Below are 21,027 nucleotides of genomic sequence, written 5' to 3'. Positions count from 1 at the left end.
GCAACTGACCATAAAAGAATCTCACAGGTAGCTGAGATAACAGGGGTAGAGAACAGGAGCATATTTCTGGGGCAAAGTTTCTTCTCCTCCACACACAAGCTTCTTGTTTAATCCTTCTTTGTGTGTATATGTGACTCAGCATGCAAAAAAAAAAAAAAAATACTGAGAGGTTATAGAAATGATTAGAGTGACAGAAACAATGGATCTCCCCTGTTTCTGCTTGCTAAAATTATTTAGTATTATCTTTAGTAAATGTTTGTATATATTTGCCCTTTCTAAGACATTAGAACTTAGGTTTCTTCCAGATGAACACACACACACAATGACTTTTCATCACAATCACAATAGTTAAAAGACATTCTTATAAACTGCAGAGGAGCAACAGGCTTCCATACACTGATGCTTCAGATTCTTCCCCTATGCATTTCTCTCAGACCCTTTGAAGCCTTCTAGAACCTTCAAATCCAGGCAATCTGACTGTGCTTACTACTGGCCACCACCCTGATCCATTTCCTCCTCAGTGCTTCCTGGCTCTGCCAGCTGTTGAAACAGCAGTGCCTGCCTCTGTGTGTACCTGTGTTTAGTTCACACTTTTTGTGTCTTAACTGCCTGTCAAGTCACCGAGTGCTGCATCCAGATCAAATCCGGAACTTACTCTTTTTCCTGGAGATAGAATTGAGCCTCCTCAGATTCCCCTGGCCCCGTCCTCCTGGGACTACCATCAGCTCCCAGGGTTCTTGTCAACACCAGCACCATTGACTGAACGTGAAAACTGAAAAAGGAAATTAAATTGTGAGGTAAAATTTGCTTTTTAAAATCTCTTTTCTGGAAGTTTTTGTCTGGCATCTGCAGAGCATTGGGCTTCTCCCATGATTCCCATTTTGAACACATGTTTGCAATTTAAATGTTTTTGCCTAATTCCAGTTTTCCCAAAGGAAACTCGGTATTGTTGTTTATGCTATGCACAATCTCTCAGGCTTCCCATGATCACATTTATTTTTCTAGGTTCAATTGGACTTTTCTGAAGCATGACAGGATTGGGGGTCTTCTTATGAAACTGTAAGCTTCATAAGGGAATAAAGCTGGACTTTATTAAGGTGAAACTAATGGAAGAAATACTTTTTTCATTAAAAGAACCACTAGGTTTTAATGTCAGATATTTCGGTTAGTTTTTCCTATGAAGGATGTTGTTTTTCATTTATTTTTTCTTGTTTACCATTGATCTTTTTAAAAGCCAATTCTGGACATTTTAATGTTCAGCTAGGAAGACCTGTGGTATCATGTAGACTATCATATATAACCACATTATATTGTTACTTTTTGGTAGAATTTGAGATTTTTTTAAAGATTTTATTTATTGAGACCGAGAGAGCACAAGCAGGGAGGAGTGGGAGAAGCAGGCTCTCAGTGAGCAGGGAGTCCTATGTGGGGCTGGATCTCAGGACCCTGGCATTACCCTAAAAGACTTTTTAAAGAGATTTTATTTAGTTATTTGAGAGAAGAGAGAAACAGAGAGAGTGGGCAGAGAGGGAGAGTGAGAAAGAGAAGTTAACACCGCTGAGCAGAAAGCCCAGCATAAGACTTCATCCCAGGACTCTAAAATCATGCCTTGAGCCAAAGGCAGACATTTAACCAGTTGAGGCACCCAGGTGCCTCAGGATTTAAAAGATTTTTATAAACTAATTTTTATAATTTTAAATATCACTCATAAACCATCTTCCAGGGTATCTGGCTCAGTGACATTAGTTATGTTATGTCTTATAGCCTTACCCGCGGGCATCCATCTGCCCATGTAATTCTGAACTCATCATCATCCATGGGTCAAAATGAGAAGTGCAAGTCAGGATTACTACTCCTAGATTCCTGAATTGGTTACACCCTTTCCTAGATGTGACTAGGATGTATTGAGAATCAGCTGCCTTATTTTCATCTTGTTACTCACATCCATGCTTCTCTGACAACATTTTTGCAGCATGAAAAGTCAGGTTTTTGTCAGAGGAAGTTTGCTTTGTCAAAGTAAAACTTCTTTATGAATTGCGAATGTCCTCATTTGGATAAGAGAAAATCACGGAGACTTTGACTCAGTTTCAGGCCCACCCATGCAAGATTCATGGTATGAGCAAATAAGTGTGTAGAGCTGGGAAAACTCGTCTATTTCTAGTTACCACTCACTTGTTGTGTATCTCTGGGCAAATTCTGAACTTGTTCCTTAACTTCATCCACAAAATGAAAGTAAGACTTATCATCAGCGTGGGTAGCCCAGTCAATACAATTTATTTTCTAGAAGACGTAAATTCATTTTGCTAAATCACTTATACACACCCTATATTGTTAGAGAGCAGATGAAAGTGGTCTAAAGTCATGCTTCCCACATTTCCTTGTGTATACAATTACTCGGGGACTTTGCTGAAATATAAATTCTGATTCTGGATTGGGACCTGAGATGCTGCATTTCTAACAAGCTCTCAGGTGTTGTCAGTATTACATGATGTTTGTACATGAACTGTATTTGAATAGCGATTGTGAATTAATCATATAAATATAAAACTATAGTACAAATAAATCAAAATTAATAAAGAAATAAAAAAGGATGAGTGAAGACATGAATGGACCCAGGAGTGATGTTATAAATGTATAAAATAATGTTAACCACCTACTAGGTGGGGAGCAGATTTATTCATAGGATTTGTAGCAGACAGTATAGGAGATGGGGTGAGTTCAGGGTGGTGTGGCCATACACGAGTAGATAGTATAAGAAGGGGAACTGTGTCCTCAATATTTATTTGCTTTTCCCTATTAATCTGTATGCATTATAAGAATTGGTCAGTGCACCACAAAATTTTATATTCTGGAGCCAGAGAAGAAAAAGAGAGCCTCACTTACTTTCCTCAATTAATTTAGAACATATAAGCATTCAAATGTTATTTGGGCTCAATATTTACCTTTGTATAATCTGGGAAGAAACAATTAGGTAAGAAATTAGTAGACCAAAATGTTTCAAAGAAAACTGTTTCATTTATTGTATGTAACTCAGGTCTAATATCCACATATACCATGTTGACTTCCATTGTCACTCATTCCTATGTATATATCCAAACTGGGAAGTAACACTATCCTCAAGGTCTTAGAAGATTCTGGGACACTTGGGTGGCTCAGTGGTTAAGCATCTGCCTTTGACTCAGGGTGTGATGTCAGGGGTCCTGGGATCAAGTCTCGAATTGGGTTCCCCGCAGTGAGTCTGCTTCTCCCTGTGTCTCTCAGGAATAAATTTTAAAAATATATTTTTAAAAATTAAAAAAAAAAGTATCTTAGAAGATTCTAAGTGGGACATGCAGATTCAGTCATTCATTCATTCAGTTCATTCAGCATCTACTTCATTCCCAGAGCAGAGCTTACTGACTCAATTTCACTTCTTTCCACTTCCTGCTCCTTACAAAATATTTATGGGATAAAATTATTTATAGATATACATTTAAGAATGTCTGGTTAGCAATGTTTGAAGTCTAGTGATAGATTTTACTAGCAGCTGTAAGAGTTCATCTAAGATACTATATAATTCAGATTGTTGTTAATTCAAACTCTATTTGTATGTAGTATATATTGTGTGTTATTGTTAATTGACAGATTCTCAAAACTAAATGGACCAGTAGGTTATAAAGGATCCTATAACTTCTACATTTTACATTTCCTTCTATTTCTGGGATGTTTATATTCTGTGTTGGGAAGGGTGAGACGGTTGTGAAATGAGAAACAGTAGTAAAAGCAAAGTTAGAGTTTCACATCAGTGGAGATGAAGTGGAAAAAATAAACAATGAATAGCTCTCCAGGATCGTCAATTTTATGTCAATTTGATTGGGCCACAGAGAGCCCAGATATTTGGTCAAATATTATTCTACATCTGTGAGGGTATTTTTGGATGAAATTAACATTTAAATTGGTAGGCTGAATACTTCAGATTGCCCTTTCTAATGTGAATGGACCTTATCTGATCTGTTAAAGCCTGAACAGAACAAAAAACTGACCTTCCTGGGAATGAGGAAGAATTCATCCTGCCTGACTTTGAATTCAGACATCAGTTTTTTTCTGCCTTCACACACAAACTGAAGCACTGGTTATTCTTGGGTCTCAAACTTGCTGGCCTTCAAATTAGAACTAAACCATTGAGTTTCCAGTTTGCTATCTACCGATCCAGGGGCTTTTCAGCCTTCATAAAAATTGCACGAACCAATTCTTCATAATAAATTCTCTCTCTCCAAATATGTATATATAATATATATCAGAAAACTGAGAATAATGATATAGTCTCCTCCCAGGACTCAAAATTTTTGGAAGACTTAGCAGAGCAAGAAGATTCTAATTCACAGATAGTATTAGTATAATCATGATTAGAAGAGTTACTAATCAAAGAGTTGGCAAAGCAATTTTTATTACAATACATATGTATATTATATAAAATATATAATATATATAATATATGTGTATGTGTGTGTTCTAAGATGTGCAGTTTCATTTCTTTAAAAAGCTTCCAGTAGAGACCTTTGTACTGCTTGTCACTGAGCCAGTTGCTGCTCTTGCAATCTACAGCTTTATACTCACAAAACTGCCCTTTGTATTTAGATCTCTGCATGCTGAGTTAAAGGCCAATTTCACTTTGTATGGAGTAGCAGTGTTTTAATAGCATTAGTTACTGAGCTGCTGATTTTTATTTTCTTTTCCTATGATCAGATTGTCAGAAAGTATTCTGTTAAGTATTTGTACGATTTGGTACAAAAATGATTTCGCCAAAAGATTTTCTGAGAAAAAATCTGAAGATGATTCACGGCTATCCCATAATCTATACTTTTGCAAACAACTGGGAAAATATTGAACAATTCCACAGCAGACCAGATGATATCATAATAGCCACTTACCCCAAATCAGGTGAGTTTTGTGGTCTGACAGATGCAGATCTGGCTTCAGTATTAGTTTCCTGAAAAATCAACTTCTCTATAAAATCAGTAGCATACTAAATAAAATTAATATTCCTATCAGCAAGTCTAGTCATGTATTTTGAATATATTTAAAAATTTTTTTTATTTATTTTATTTATTTATGATAGGCACACAGTGAGAGAGAGAGGCAGAGACATAGGCAGAGGCAGAAGCAGGCTCCATGCACTGGGAGCCCGACGTGGGATTCGATCCCGGGTCTCCAGGATCACGCCCTGGGCCAAAGGCAGGCGCTAAACCGCTGCGCCACCCAGGGATCCCTATTTTGAATATATTTAAAATGAGCATTTGGGGCACAGAAAGGATAATTGCAGAATTAAGTTTCTAATAGAATGCATTCAGATGGCAGACTACCTGTAGGTACTTTTCCCCCCAGATTCAAGTGATGGGTACAAAAACGTTGTCTTTCACCACAGGTACCACCTGGGTTAGTGAAATTGTAGACATGGTTCTGAATAATGGAGATGTTGAAAAATGTAAGCGGGATTTTATAACAGTTAAAGTTCCAATGTTGGAAATGGCTGTCCCTGGACTAAGAACTTCAGGTAATTTTAAACCACCTGGGAATTACAATTTTATAATATTATTTATACAGCATATGAATTATTGTATTTGTGATTTTCATTCAAAGAAAATAGAGTCAATTTGGTAATAAAATAGAAGTTTGGAAGCAGTATAGTCACCAAAACATATTGATAAACTGTAGTTTAATTTATGCATATCCAGGTATGATGACCTAAGATGAAAGAGTTTTGTTGTAGAAAATAACTAAAAATTTGGATGATAATTTTTAAAGTGTTCTTATCTATCAAATTCTACAGAACAAAAGTCAATAAAAGATAAAGATATCAGGAAAACTTCATTTAAAAAATGTAAAAGTTCATGTCATGGGCATTGAGACATAGTGAGTTGTGGAAGACAATGATTTCTCATTTCCACATGCTGGGTAAAGTGGCTGTAGCTACCAGGTCAGAAGTAGCATAATAAAATAGTTGGTGGAATTTTATAATTAATGTATAATTAATGTTTCCAGATAAAATTTTTCAGAAAAAATTCAAGATACCAAATTAAATTTGAAATTCAGATAAGTAGCTATCTTATTTAGCAAAAGTATATCCTAAACATTGCATGGATGATACTTACACTAAAATGTATCTGTTGTTTATCTGAAATTCAAATTTAACTAGGATTTTTTATTTTTATTTCCTAAACCAGGCAACCCTATCCACATTATAATTAAGAAATTCTTCCTAATACAATTGCGTGCTACACATTGTTCTCTACAGAACATTGGTAATGAAATGAGCTACACCCCAGCTCTTGTGAAATCTCCATTCTAGTGTGTGTTTGGGGTGCAGGTGGGGATGGAGAAGAAGCATGGGAGCTGACAAAAAACAAAAAATAAATAGACTATAAAACAAAAATGAGCATTATATAGAACATTGTCAAAAGATGTTTTAGTAGAGACTGAGTGGCTTTTTGGCATATGTAATAACTTTTTGTGAATAAGTGCAGTATAAGATTGTTTTGAGTGAGTCAGATGCAGTTTTAAGCAGGTGTGCCTTTGTATGCAAAAGGTGGAAAGATAAAGTAGGATTAACAGGTAATCTAGATGTTAGACTAGATGTAAGTAATATTGCAAAAAAAAATGCATAGGACACTAAGAGTTATTGGATATGAAACCTGGAGGAGATTTTAGGTGTTGGTGACTCTATAACATATAACATCATTAAGAGATATATCTAAGATATAATAAAGGCTACTGAGTGCATTAAAAGAATAGTAAATTAAAATGTTTGGTCCCTCTCATCTAATCTATGTCAGGAATTCTGAGTGTGCCTTTATCCCAGAAGTGCCTTCAAACTAACCAAGTCACTTATATATTTGTGAGATTCGGGCCTCTGGAATCATCCTAGCTCTGAATAGACAAAATAAATGGATATTCTCTGTCTCGGGGAAGTTCACATATCCCTTATCCAAAGACTTGATTTGAAACAAAGTTCTCCCACATATTAGTTGTATGCCTTTGGTGAGTTCACTTAACACCTAAAAATTATACAACATTTTTATTTTGCACATATGTACACATGGCACATAAAGGAAATAATGAAAAAATGCAGGTGCAGCAGCTGATGCTCTACAGATGCAACACCATTTATACCATAACACCAGATACAAACAATAGCTGATATGAGAAAGAGTAGGAATCCATATCTCTTTCATTTGAGATACAGAAACTGTTTTCATGATTATTTGTAATAATTCAAGGTATGATAAAACTCCAAATTGCTAAAGCTGATACTATTACTCCTCATTCTAGAGGTGGAGAAAGTGAGATACAGAGACTAGCAATCTTTCGAATGTCTCACAATGAGTAAGTAAGTGACAGATTTAGGATTTGAACCCAAGGAGGCTAACCTCACAACCATGCCCTTAACTATTATGCAATATTGCATCCTCAAATCCAGATAAACACTGTGTGATTGGTTCAAAATTTAGCAGCATTATATACTGCTCAAAAATATTTTAAAAGGTTAGAGAAAATCAGGAAATTGCTGGCTCCATGAGAACTCTAATGTATCTATATACCAAACTAAAATTTTCCCAGGAATAGAACAGTTAGAGAAGAATCCATCACCACGGCTTGTGAAGACACATCTACCAATTGCTCTTCTTCCTAAGTCTTTCTGGGAGAACAACTGCAAGGTACACTCTACACTAGAAGTCTTTTTTTTTTACTGTGACCCTCTCTATCCCTTTACTCATGCATGTAGTAAGTGATTGTTCACATTTTTGTTTGTTGAGAACTACATAAGAAAGTGTTTGAATTAAAAATATATATTTCAGGCAACTTACATAATCAAGTTTGCCAAAGGTATATAGCAACAGGATCCCCATCTTAGCACTGTATTGCTACTGTTTTTCCCCAAATATCCCTAGATATTCTGGCCTTCTCTGAAAACTCAATATAAAGATGTCAGTTCTTGTTTGATAAAATTCTCCAGTGAAACATTTGTGCCTGATTATTTGCTTCTGGGGAACTTTTAAATGTGAAATTGAATTTCTTCAGTAATTGTGGGGCTATTCTGATTATCTATTTCAACTTTTGCTGTTTTTGATGTATGAGGAATTCTAAGCTGTTGAATTTTGTTTTTGTTTTGTTTTTTAATTTTTTATTTTTATTTATTTTTATTTATTTATGATAGTCACACAGAGAGAGAGAGAGAGAGAGAGAGAGGCAGAGACACAGGCAGAGGGAGAAGCAGGCTCCATGCACTGGGAGCCTGACGTGGGATTCGATCCTGGGTCTCCAGGATCGCGCCCTGGGCCAAAGGCAGGCGCTAAACCGCTGTGCCACCCAGGGATCCCTAAGCTGTTGAATTTTGTAATGAAAAGTGTTTCATAACTTTCTCCCTTTTTCTAAAGATTTTATTTATTTATTTGAGTGAGAGAGAACAAGGTGGGGAGGAGCAAAGGGAAAGAGATAAGCAGACTCTCCACTGAGCTGGGAGCCTAATGCAGGTCTCCATCCCAGGACTGTGGGATCATGACTTGAGACCAAGGCAGATGCTTTACCAACTCAACCACACAGGCACCCCCATATATCTATTTTTATTCTTTCTTTGAACAGACTATTTTTACAACAATTTTACTTTTAGAACAGTTTTAGATTCACAGCAAAATCGAGTGGAAGGCAAAGAGATTTCCCATATATCCCCTGCCCCTACGCATGCATAGTTACCTATCAACATCCCCCACCAGAGTGGTATACATTTGTTAAAACTGATGAACCTACACATCATTATCACCTAAAGTTCATAGTTTACATTAGGGTTCACTCGGTCTTGTGGGGTTTGGACAAATGTATAATGAAAACGTAGACCATTATAGTATCATTCTGTGTAATTTTGCTGTCCTAAAAATCTTCAGTACTTCACCTATTCATCCCCCTCTCCTCCCAACCTGACAACCACCGATCTTTTTAATTGCCTTCATGGTCTTGCCTTTTCCAGAATGTCACATAGTTAGAAACATACAGTATGTAGTTTTTCCAAATTGCATTCTTTCACTTAGTAATATGCATTTAAGTTTCCTCCGTGTCATTTCATGGCTTGATAGCTCATTTGATTTTAGTGCATAATATTCTACTGTCTGAATTTATCCTAGGTTATTCATTCATTTACTGAAGGACATCTTGGTTCCCCTCACATTTTGGCGATTATGAATAAAACTGCTATATATATCCACTTGCAGGTTTTTGTGTGGAGCTTATTTTTCAACTTTGGATAAATGCTAAGCAGTGTGACTGCTGGATTGTAGGTAAAACTATGCTTAGCTTTGTAAGAAACTGCCACAATGTCTTCCAAGGTACCATTTTTGCAATCCCACCAGCAATGAATTAGAGAGCTCCGGTTGCTCAACATCCTCACCAGGATTTGGCGCCAGTTATCTGGATATTGGTCATTCTAATAAGTATGGAGTAGTGTCTCACAGTTGCTTTAATTTTCACTTCTCTGATATATGATGTGGAACATCTTTTCATACTCATTGTAATTTTAGTGGCTATCAGATTTGATGTGAAACCTATTTTTTCTTGATATTAGTTATTTGTGTCTTCTCTTTTTTCTTTGTCTTGCTAGATGATTGTCAAGTTTGTTCATTTTTTTTTAAAGACAGCTTTCTGTTTCATTAATTCTAATTTTTCCTATTTTTAACTTTGTGGATTTCAAATCCACGTGGTTTTCTTTTTTTTTTTTCTCTGTAGATGATTTATTTGGCTCGAAATGCCAAGGATGTTGCAGTCTCATATTATCATTTTGACTTAATGAATAATTTGGAACCTGCCCCTGGTCCCTGGGAGGAGTATTTGGAGAGATTCATGACTGGAAATGGTAGGTATGCCCGGGCTTGAAATTAGTAAGTTTTCTTTTTAATAATACTAATAACTATTATGGGTGTGACTTTTCCTACCAAAACACTTTTCTGGACGCCTGGATGGCTCAGCAGTTGAGCATCTGCATTCAGCTCAGAGCATGATCCCAGATCCAGGGATCCAGTCCCTTGTCCGGTCCCCTGCAGGGAGCCTGCTTCTCCCTCTGTCTAGGTCTCTGCCTCTCTCTCTGTGTCTCTCATGAATTACTAAATAAAATATTTAAAAATATATATTTAGGGGAGCCCTGGTGACTTAGTGGTTTACACCCTGGGCTGAAGCGCCACCTTCAGCCCAGGGTGTAATCCTGGAGACCTGGGATCCAGTCTCATGTCCGGCTCCCTGCATGGAGCCTACTTCTCCCTCTGCCTGTGTCTCTGCCTCTCTCTCTGTGTCTCTCATGAATAAATAAATAAAATCTATCAAAAAAATAATAAAAAAATAAAAAAATATATTTTAAAAACCCAAAACACATTTCTAAGCCAGTAAAAAGCACATTTAAATAACATTTAAATAATTAGATCAACTATCTAATATTTTACTATGACATTAATACATAAATTTGGTATTTAACATGGACTTAATGAAAATATTCTCAAATGTCTTTTTCAGTTACTAGAAATCCATTCTCATTTCCTGCTTACAATGCAAATTGTTTAAGTTGTCCAAATCTTGGTTAGATCTGTTATACATATATTTATAATATTTAGATAAATAGTTAATACGAGTACTTAGTAGAATTGTTTCCTCCCATGTGAGGCGAAGTAAAATTCATATGGAGGCCAATGTATTTTCAATTGAAATGCTTCCTTTGTACTTTATTATTTTTTTTGTACTTTATAGTTTTTAATCTAACTACATCCATAAATGGTTGATTATATACATTTTAATTGGCCTTATATATTCAGTTTCCATGATTATTAATTCTACAAAATATTTGTACAATTTGGCTTACTATTTAGAAATAAATATTCAATTTGATGAATGCTTACAGTAATAGACTATTTCTCTGGTTTTAGTGGCCTATGGTTCCTGGTTTAATCATGTTAAGAGCTGGTGGAAGAAAAAGGAAGAACATCCAATACTTTTCTTGTACTATGAAGATATGAAAGAGGTAAAATGGTAGAAATCATTTTGAGTAATTGCCCCAATACATCCTGGGGTAAAGTGTTAATAAATATTTCCATTTAATCTGTGGAGTTAAAAAAAAAATGTTGTGATTATTTTGCCTCTTTATGCCTGCATATCCAAATCTTGCTAAGATCGTTAGTGATTTCTAATGGTGAAATCCATGACATTTTTATCTTCTTATACTTTTTAACCGTTGTGTTTATGAGCACCTTCTGTTGTTGAAATTCTTTCCTACATTTAATAGGTTATTATGCTCTCTTGGCTCCTGTAGATTTCCATCTGTTACTTAGCTTTCTTTGTAAGCTATTTGCTACATTTTGGAGATCATACCCATGCCTACAGTTACCAAAACTCTTTATGTGCTAATGACCCCCCAAAATTCCATTTTATTTATTTATTTATTTTTATTTTTTTTAAGATTTTATTTATTTATTCATGATAGACACACAGAGAGAGAGAGAGAGAGAGAGAGATTGAGAGAGAGAGAGAGAGGCAGAGACACAGGCAGAGGGAGAAGCAGGCTCCATGCAGGGAGCCCGACGTGGGACTCCATCCGTGGTCTCCAGGATCGTACCCTGGGCCAAAGGCAGGCGCTAAACCGCTGCACCACCAGGGATCCCTAAAATCCCTTTTTAATTTCTACCCTAATTCAGACCCAGGCTTTTATTTAAATGATCCTTAAATTTAACACATTCAAAACTAAACTCATCTTGCTTCTCTGTCTCTAACATGTAATCCTTTTCTTCTTTTATTCTCTCTTTGGTTAATGATGTTATTCGTCCATTAATTTTCTTTTTTTTCCTCTAAATTTTTATATAAATTCTGGTTAGTTGACATGCAGTATAATATTGGTTTTAGGTGTAGAATAAGGTAATTCATCACTTACATACATATTCATTAATTTTCAAAATCTGAAAATACATTGTCTTCATTGACTTTATACAGTGGATATAGCTCCACTATCTTATGGACATCTCATTGGTTCACATGCCCTACTTATTATAATTTTCTTTTTTTTTAATATTTTTTTTAATTAATGATAGTCACAGAGAGAGAGAGAGAGAGAGGCAGAGACATAGGCAGAGGGAGAAGCAGGCTCCATGCACTGGGACCCCAATGTGGGATTCGATCCCAGGTCTCCAGGATCGCACCCTGGGCCAAAGGCAGGCGCCAAACCGCTGCGCCACCCAGGGATCCCTATTATAATTTTCAAATGTGTTCCTCTCTTTTATTCTCCTACTAGTTTGGGGATTCATCAGCATTCATCTGTTTCCTACATGACCTAGTAGCAGTTCAAATACTTCTGCAAAGTTCCAGGCCTATTCTGAGGCCATTTTACTTAAATTTGGCAAACACACACACACACACACTCCTGAGAAATATCATTCTTGTAACTACATTCACAGTACAGAATATAGCACCTTACACATGCATCATAGAATCACTTGTATGAATAATTAATTGCTTGAATGAATAAATAAATGAATGAGCAGTAACAACAAACATTTTAGAGACATCAATCTTACTTTGCATAACAAAAATCATGTCACAGGTAAAATTTCCATTGATCCAAGTATTTCTGAGAAACCCCCAGGACATTCTCACATTTTAACAAAAAGAGTCTGTGAATTTTTCTGCCCTGCCCAGGATCCCATCTTCCATCACACTTGTTTATAGCCCATAGAGAATCTACGGCCTAAACTTTACTACTGTCCATTTATACAGGGCTTGAGGCAATTAATTTCCAATTTGCTGGCAATATGCAGCTGTGAAACAGAAGTGGTTTTCTGAAAACACTTTTTATAAGTGGTAATATCCCTTGAGTATTTGATTAGCCAGAATTAAGTCATGAATTCTTCATAAGGAGAAAACTGTCCTGTACTATCTTTCTTTACTTCCTAGACACAAGAGTAGCCCTTAATAACTTTATGAAAAGAGCAATTTTAGCTTCTAGGTATAGTCCCTTTCCTCCATAGGATGGGGAAATACACTTTCTGGGCCTACTTGGTATTTGCATTCTGTGTCTGACATCATGCTATCCCCTATGTGACACTCATGTCAACCATTTCTCTCCTTATTCAGCTAAAATGCATTATTCAAATCCACTCATTCATACTGATTTACAGTCTGGCCCAATCAGCTTTATAAGCATATCTAGATATTTTGAAACCCACTCAAACCTGTTAAGTTCATCATACTTAATAGATGGTCTTTTTCTCCTGTCATACAGTCAGTTTTAGGCAATGTTATATAAAGAAGTTTAACAATAATAGAATAAGATTATAATTACAGTTCAATAATAAAATTCAAGGAGAACCCTAATAATTTACATTGGTTTATGAGCATCTGCATAATTTCTCAATCAATGCAGTGAAAGAGAAATACAGCAGAAGGAGATTCAGTAGTCACCAGCACTCTACTTTCATTTCTACAGCTCTATAAACTAACACGCATTGATACTTTGGCAGTGGCCATATTATTCTCCAAACACTTGGAATCCCTAATAGAAATTGTTCTCTTTTTGCCTATCTGTGGTTTTCCTAATACCAGTATTAACTTTTCTTTGGCTTTTTCCCCACTATCATCATTTCTGACCTTTTACTTATTCCAAGCACTGACGTCCCTTAATTAGTCGGCTCATTCTGCTCTTATCAAGGTCTGAGACATAATATTTTGCCAGAACTTTCCTTGTAGGGAACTCCCTACCAAAACACACACATGTGTATACATGAGCACACACATAGTTAATGACATATTATTAAATGATGTTTCTTCCCTGAATAAGAGATAAAGCCCAAATCCTTCACAGGACATCCAAGGATTTTTCTCATTTTTACCCCAACTTATCTTTCCAGTTTTATAGCCTCTCTTACTTGTATGAACAACTCAAATCTAACTTCAACCACTTTGTGTTTTTTTCCTCCCTTCAACATATTATGAGACCCTATGCCTCCAAGAATTTTGATTATTTCTGTACTAAAAATTCACTCTCCAACAACTCAGCAGACTACATATCGTGGTAAATTCTGACTCACCTTTTTCAATTCAGCTTAGATATCACCTTATCAATATATTTCTAGACATATCCATATAGAGTTTAGTTTAACCTCCTAAAATTTACAAACATTAAGTTTATGTCATTTGAATCCGGAAAATTGGGGCACTTGAGTGGCTCAGTGGTTAAGCATCTGCCTTTGGTTCAGGTTGTGATCCTGAGGTCCTGGGATCAAGTCCCACACTGAGCTCCCTGCAGAGAGCCTGCTTCTCCCTCTGCCTATGTCTCTGCCTCTCTCTGTGTGTCTCTTATTATAAGTAAATAAAATCTTAAAAAAAAAAAAAAAGAATCTGGAAAATTATTTATTTCTCAGATTTTGTTCTTTTTATCCCCAACAGTTAATGAATTACTTAGGTCTTTATATCTTTGCATCTTTGTTGGAGTTTTTTAAAAAATATTGTTAATATTTAGCCCAAGCTTTGTTCTTATTCTACTTTTGATATAAGCTAAAAATATGAAACTTGGAATAAACAAAATATTTCATCTATTTTTGCCAAATATAAATTATGGATGTTTTCAGTTTTATGATTAATTTTTTAAAAACTATTGATGACCCAACAAAATATGGATTGGATATTCAGAACCAACATTTAAGAAAACAGATTATAAATATTATAGTTTTCACAATATGCTAATGATATGTTAATGATTTATCGTTTTCTTGGGTATGTCTCTTTATCCACTGATAGAATCCAAAGCGGGAAGTCCAGAAGATTGCTAGATTTCTAGAGAAGAATTTGAATGATGAAGTCTTGGATAAGATAATTCATCACACCTCATTTGAAATGATGAAGGACAATCCTCTGGTGAATTATACACATCTACCAAGTACAGTGATGGATCATAGCAAATCATCTTTTATGCGTAAAGGTAAATACTTTGCCTAGTTTAATTTCCCTTTTCACTTTCTTCTGAATTACTCTAAAATGAGGATTAGTTTTGTGACCTCTAACAATTACTTAGCCAGTTTGGGTACCAATTTCTTCATCTCTAATATAAGGACACTAAAACTACCTACCACAAAAAGTTGCTGAACTAGATTAGAAATGACTAAGGAAATAATGCATTATGAACTTGTTATCTGAATACCTTGAATATTTGATGCATGTTTATTTTTCTATTTACTGTGCTACTAAATGAGAGTAGTTTTGTCAATTCTGATGTGAGTCATTCCAAAATTGTTATTCCTAAATCTTAAATCTTTGCCTAAATAGGCATAGGCTTCCCTCTTCTCCTCAGTGATAAATTAATGTCACTCAATACAGGAATATTTCCTTTAAAGACTTCATATCACTTAGAGAACAGTGGTCACTTTGTTAAGGATTCACCAGGAGAAATCACTTTTTTTACCCTATTTTGCTCCCTAAAAATGCTGTCTGAATTATAGGAAACATGGAATCTAAATTTAACTTAAAAAGATGATAATAGAGGAATATGGCATTTGATATTGATTCCACTGATGCAAATCCTGCATATTGTGGCTTATTGTGTATGATTTGTGTCAACAATGTTTTATTAATGATAAAAATAATACATTTAACAAATTATTAACTTAGAAACAAATTTGGGAAGTTATCCATCTAATAATGTCACCCTCTGTTTTCAATATTCTTTATTGAAATAGAGACAAAAGTGATAGAATTTCAATTGGTGTGCTACAAAGTAAACATAACCCTAAAATGTACTATACATATGAACATATGGCTGAAAACCCTTGATTTTCAAAAAAAGTTATATGGTTAAATTTTTTCTAAAATATTTTTCTACATTACTTCTCAAAATAGCAAACTGCCCTAGTGCTTTCAAATTGTTCTTTATTTTCAAAAACATTGCACTTAACTTTTCACAACTAACCTTCAGTATAAGAAAGTAAAGTTTTCATTGTAAATGGTGTCTAAAACAAGACTGATGCTCACATGCACATATTTTCCTGGTAGAAAAAAATCAGGAAAAAAAAAAACCTTTATTAAATAAGGCAAATTCTCATTTTGTCAGATTATCTGAATGTAACTTTCAGAAGGGTTTCATTCCCAGTCATGTGAAAATTGATACCACTCCATGATATTTCATTAGGGCATAGAGTTAGATGAAACAAGTTCAGTATCTGGATTCTATGGTTTCTTAAACTTCAAGCAGAAAAGAGTCCATTTGAGTCTCATAAGAGAGACAGTCTCTACATCCCCTCCAGAAGTGGAAAAAAACATACCTTTTGTAGTCAGATTGATCTGCAGTTTGTCCAGGCTGTGCCACTCCCTGAATCTATGACTTTGAATATGTTTATTCAATCTGTCAAACATCTGCTTACATCACTGAAAATATGGAGAAAGTAACAAGATCTCTGGCATAAGTTTTGGGGGAGGATTATGGTAAATAACATGTAAGCATTTCAAATATTTTTTCCCACCATAAATAATACATTAAAAAGTAGCAAGTCTTATTAGTTTAAATAGTTCGAGATTTGTTTCCCGTTTATTCATTCATGCACTCAACAAACATTTAAAGAATGGCCATTTATTCATTCATTTATGTATAGGAAACACTTCATGAACACCTGCATGCAGCACATATTTCCTAGAACATGCAAGGATGAATGACACATACATTTACTTTAAGAAGCTCGCAATGTAATGAGAGAGGCATGCATGTAAATGGATGCTAACCAGGGTTCAAAGTGATATATGAACAAGGGCTGGGTACACTCAGTCTGGAAGGATGCCATGTTGGCTAAATCAATGTCATAATTTAGTCACACAATAGTAAAAGTCGTAGGGAGAGGATAGATGATGTCCAGTGTTTATACTTATGTTCCACATTGCAACAAAACAGAAAAATCTAGGCTTTAGCCAGCATTTACTTAATCAAAAAAAAAATTATACTTCCCTTACTCTTGTGAAGCAAATGTGTTTGTGTATATTATATAATTAATAGAAAATCATTGGAATACTTCATATATGACTCTTGATTGTTTAATTTGTGCTTTTTGTATTTACTGACATCTTTACAGATGGACTACTTCAAATATACACTACTGTCACATTTCAAAGAGCTCTTACCATCTGGTAAACACAGAAAAAAATATAATAACCAGGAAACAACATTGTTTATGGGGCTGTTTTTCATTAAAAGATTTGAAATCTTCATCAAGCCATCATGGATTAATGAAACTTGCAATTCAACAGGACATATTTTATATTTCATAAAATAACAAAACAAATGTTTATCTCCAGGCACACTTGCAGTGCATTAAGAATTTTTCAAATATTTATAAGCATCCAAGTATAAGAAATTTTTTTTTTCAAGTATAAGAAATTAAAAGCAAATCTGTTCCCAACAGTTTTGCTTTTGTAGAGATGATTCAGCATTGTTATATGTTTGACTTTAAATGCTATTCATCTCATCTAAAATGCAAATACAGTATAAAAGTCTAGGGAACTGAAATAAAATGGTATCCTTCAAGTATCACACCATCTTTACTAATAAATTCATGGGAAATGATACATCAATTTCCTAGTCATGTATTAATTGTGCTGATGACCAGTCCATTGTATGGTTTTTAAAACTAATTCGTGAAATAAAATCTGTCCTGATCACTGATGGAGTGTCCAACAGTAATCCTATGACCCATGACAAACAGGAACACTAAAACAATCTCTTTCAGGAAACTATTGTATGGTCCATAAGTTTAGATAGGAAAATTAAGCCTTCTCAGTATGTATCTTTAAAAGTCCATCAAAACCATAATGAGAGGGATGCCTGGGTGGCTCAATGGTTGAGCGCCTCCCTTTGGCCCAGGGCATGATCTTGGAGTCCTGGGATGGAGTCCCACGTGGGACTCCTTGCAGGGAGACTGCTTCTTCCTCTATGTCTCTGCCTCTGTCTCTCTGTGTCTCTCATGAATAAATATATAATTTTTTTTAAAAAAATTAAAATAAAATAAAAACTTAAAAAAACATAATGAGATATCACCTCCAACCTGTCAGAATGGCTAGTATCAAAAAGACAAAAATAGCAAGTGTTGGTGAGGATGTGGAGAAAAGGAAACACTTGTGCACTATTTGTCCGATGTAAATTGGTACAGTCACTGTGGAAAACAACATGGAAGTTTCTCAAAAAATTAAAAATAGAACTACTCTATAATCCAGCAGTCCACTATGATAACAAAAGTGAAAACACTAATTCAAAAAGATATATGCACCTCTGTGTTCACTGCAAAATTATTTATAATAGGCAAAATATGGAAGCAACCCAAGTGACCATTAGTAGATGAATGGATAAAAAAGATGTGGTATATACACACAAGGGCATACTACTTGCCATAAAAAATAAATAAATAAAACAAAATCTTGCCTTTTGCAACAACATGGATGGACCTAGAAGGTATTATGCTAAGTGAAAGACAAATACCATGCAGTTTCATTTATATGTGGGATCAGAAAAACAAATAAATAAAATGGAAACAGACTCCTAAATACAAAGAACACCCTGATGGTAGCCAGAGGGGAGGGGGGTGGGGAATAAGCAAAATAAGTGAAGGGAATTAAGAGGAACAAACTTCTAGTTAGAAAATAAATAAGTCATGAGGATGCAGAGTACAACATAAGGAATATAGTTAATAATACTGTAATATTACAATATTGTATATCAATTATATTTCAAAAAACAGGTTCTATTTAGCTCTAAGCCACCTTCCTAGATGACAGGAATGACCAATAAAGGGGAAATGACATTTTATAGTATTCAAATACAAGGGAAGTCCTTCTTTAACTCTTTGAAACTTTTCTTTTGGTATACTAGGCTTCCTTCATAATGGAAATATGTTATTCCATATATTTTCTTATTTATTTTTAGGGATTGCAGGTGACTGGAAGAATTACTTCACAGTGGCCCAAAATGAGAAATTTGATGTCATTTACAAGAAGGAAATGTCTGGAACCACCCTTCAGTTTCGCACAGAGATTTAAAGATCCTAGTGACCAATCTGAAGAAGGAAGAACAGAGCTGTAATTTGTTAAAAAGGAGGCCATTAGGCAGTCAAATGGATTTATAAAGAAGGAGAAAATGTGCTTTTAAAATGAATTTGTGTGTGTGTCATTAATCAGGTCTCAATTTTGCTCCTGACTCTGAGCTTCCAAATTCCGTAGGGGTAGGGCCAATTGTTATGTTTTTGTAGGATATTCCTACCTTTTCCTAGACTAGTACAGATAGCAGAGTAAGCACTTATCTTACTCAACCTCTATGTGTTATGACTTAGAATGAAGTTCCCCTTCTATTAACATGGTCCAAGAAGTGTTGTTTACACACTGACACTACATTTCCTAGCTCTGCCCCAATTCCCTTTGCTGAAAACTTGACCCAGGACACTCTGATCCCTGCTGTCTTCTGGGTCTCAAGCTGTTCCCTGAGTCAGAGTTCATCTTCTCGCAGTGCCACTATTTGGATAACACAGCTCATGTCCCAGATGATGGGGCTCAGATTTTGGAAATGTTGTTCCTATATCTAATTTCTAAGCATCAAATTTTTAATTGCTGAGTGTCTAATTTCTGGGTCTCCACAGGTTCTTCTACATTGGTCTCCTGAAGGTTCTTCCATAGGAACTGCAGCTGTGTCTGCTCTGAGAGCCTGGACTGAGGTTGCAACTTGCTTCCTATGGAGAATCCTCCCTGATCTCAACAGCCTCTTCGAAGATTCTGAGAATCACCAATTCCTGTGGTCTGTTCCCAATTGGGGAACTTCAGATACTTCATTTTGTGAATTTGTTTGGTGCAATTTCCCAAACTGGCACCTAAGGGAGACTTTCTGGGCTGAATCTCCACTATGCTCTCTAGACCCCATATCCCTTCTGTGTATTGTCCATATATGTGCCTGTTAGCTTGGGCTCTTTGACGAATGCTTCCTTGGAACATTTGCTTCTCAGCCAGCTTTGTCTTAGAAGTAGTTATCTATCTCCCCATGTGCAGTAAGACCTTTTTGCCTGCAGATCCTACCAGCAAGTGCCAAGTTGTATGCTGTGCTCAAGCTCCCAAACTCAAGCTTGGTTCCAGTGCCCTGGGCCTTATTCTGAAGAAGAGTTCTGACATGTGATAGACCCCCTGAAATAGCTGTAATAATTTGGGTGACAGTATTTTTCCTTCACAGGTGAATCTGCAACTGGAATAGCACCTCAAGCATGTAACTTCTCTCTTCCCTAGCCCCAGCAAAGGACTGGCCTAATACAACAGCAAACTCCTGGGAGTGAGATAGATATAGATATAGACATAGATATAAATAGATATAGATATAATGATTTTTAGAGATGTTTTGATAGGTTTATTATAATATGTATTATAAATTATTTCAGAGCATGAAACTTTTTTTTTGTATGTTCCTTAGAAATATGTTTAGAAGTAGTTAATCTTGAATACCTACGGGTATTGAGAACTACTTCCGACTTTCTAGAATACTCTAGACAACAAGGAAGTGAAGCCAATCACTTCAAATAAATCTATTTGATTTATTATTTTGATTAATAAGTTAATGTGATACATACTTTTGATTATAGGGTTTATTTTTGAAAAAAAAAGAAGTGTCTCTCTGAACTAGTCTTTAATCTGGGTAATAGATTGACTTCACTAATTGCCTTCACTAGCAGGATAGGATAATTTCTATTTTCTCTAGTTTTCCATAGTGAAAATAAGTTTCTGTAACTGAACTTTTTTTTTTTCTAAGATTTCATTTATTTGTTCATGAGAGTCACACAAGGACAGGCAGAGACATAGTTAGAGGAAGAAGTAGGCTGTCCACAGGGAGTCCGATGCGGGACTCAATCCCAGGACCCCTGGTTATGACCTGAACCAAAGGAAGACAACCACTGAGCCACCCAGGTGCCCCTTTAACTGGACTTCATTCAAAAAATTTGAGTAAGCTCAACTATGCCCCAGGTATTT

At 35.5% G+C, this 21,027-nt stretch overlaps 1 protein-coding gene across 2 annotated transcripts; it reads left to right on the top strand.

Moving 5' to 3' along the window:
- Positions 1 to 518: 518 nt before the first annotated feature.
- On the top strand, positions 519 to 19,180 carry LOC144283737 (sulfotransferase 1B1). 2 transcript variants are annotated; one of them, XM_077848237.1, is made up of 8 exons: positions 519 to 797; positions 4,726 to 4,920; positions 5,405 to 5,533; positions 7,597 to 7,694; positions 9,754 to 9,880; positions 10,938 to 11,032; positions 14,794 to 14,974; positions 18,953 to 19,180. In XM_077848237.1, the coding sequence occupies exons 2-8, from the start codon at positions 4,773 to 4,775 to the stop codon at positions 19,063 to 19,065; spliced, it is 891 nt and encodes a 296-aa protein (XP_077704363.1). In that variant the 5' UTR covers positions 519 to 797; positions 4,726 to 4,772; the 3' UTR covers positions 19,066 to 19,180. The 2 variants fall into 2 exon arrangements, with proteins under 2 accessions (XP_077704363.1, XP_077704365.1); XM_077848239.1 differs by lacking the exon at positions 519 to 797 and having other exon boundaries at positions 4,621 to 4,920.
- Positions 19,181 to 21,027: the final 1,847 nt, after the last annotated feature.

This window comes from Canis aureus, chromosome 14, assembly GCF_053574225.1.
Source record: "Canis aureus isolate CA01 chromosome 14, VMU_Caureus_v.1.0, whole genome shotgun sequence".
NCBI lineage: Eukaryota > Metazoa > Chordata > Mammalia > Carnivora > Canidae > Canis > Canis aureus.
The sequence above is the reverse complement of the archived record's forward strand: the minus strand, read 5'-3'. Positions and strand labels throughout refer to the sequence as shown.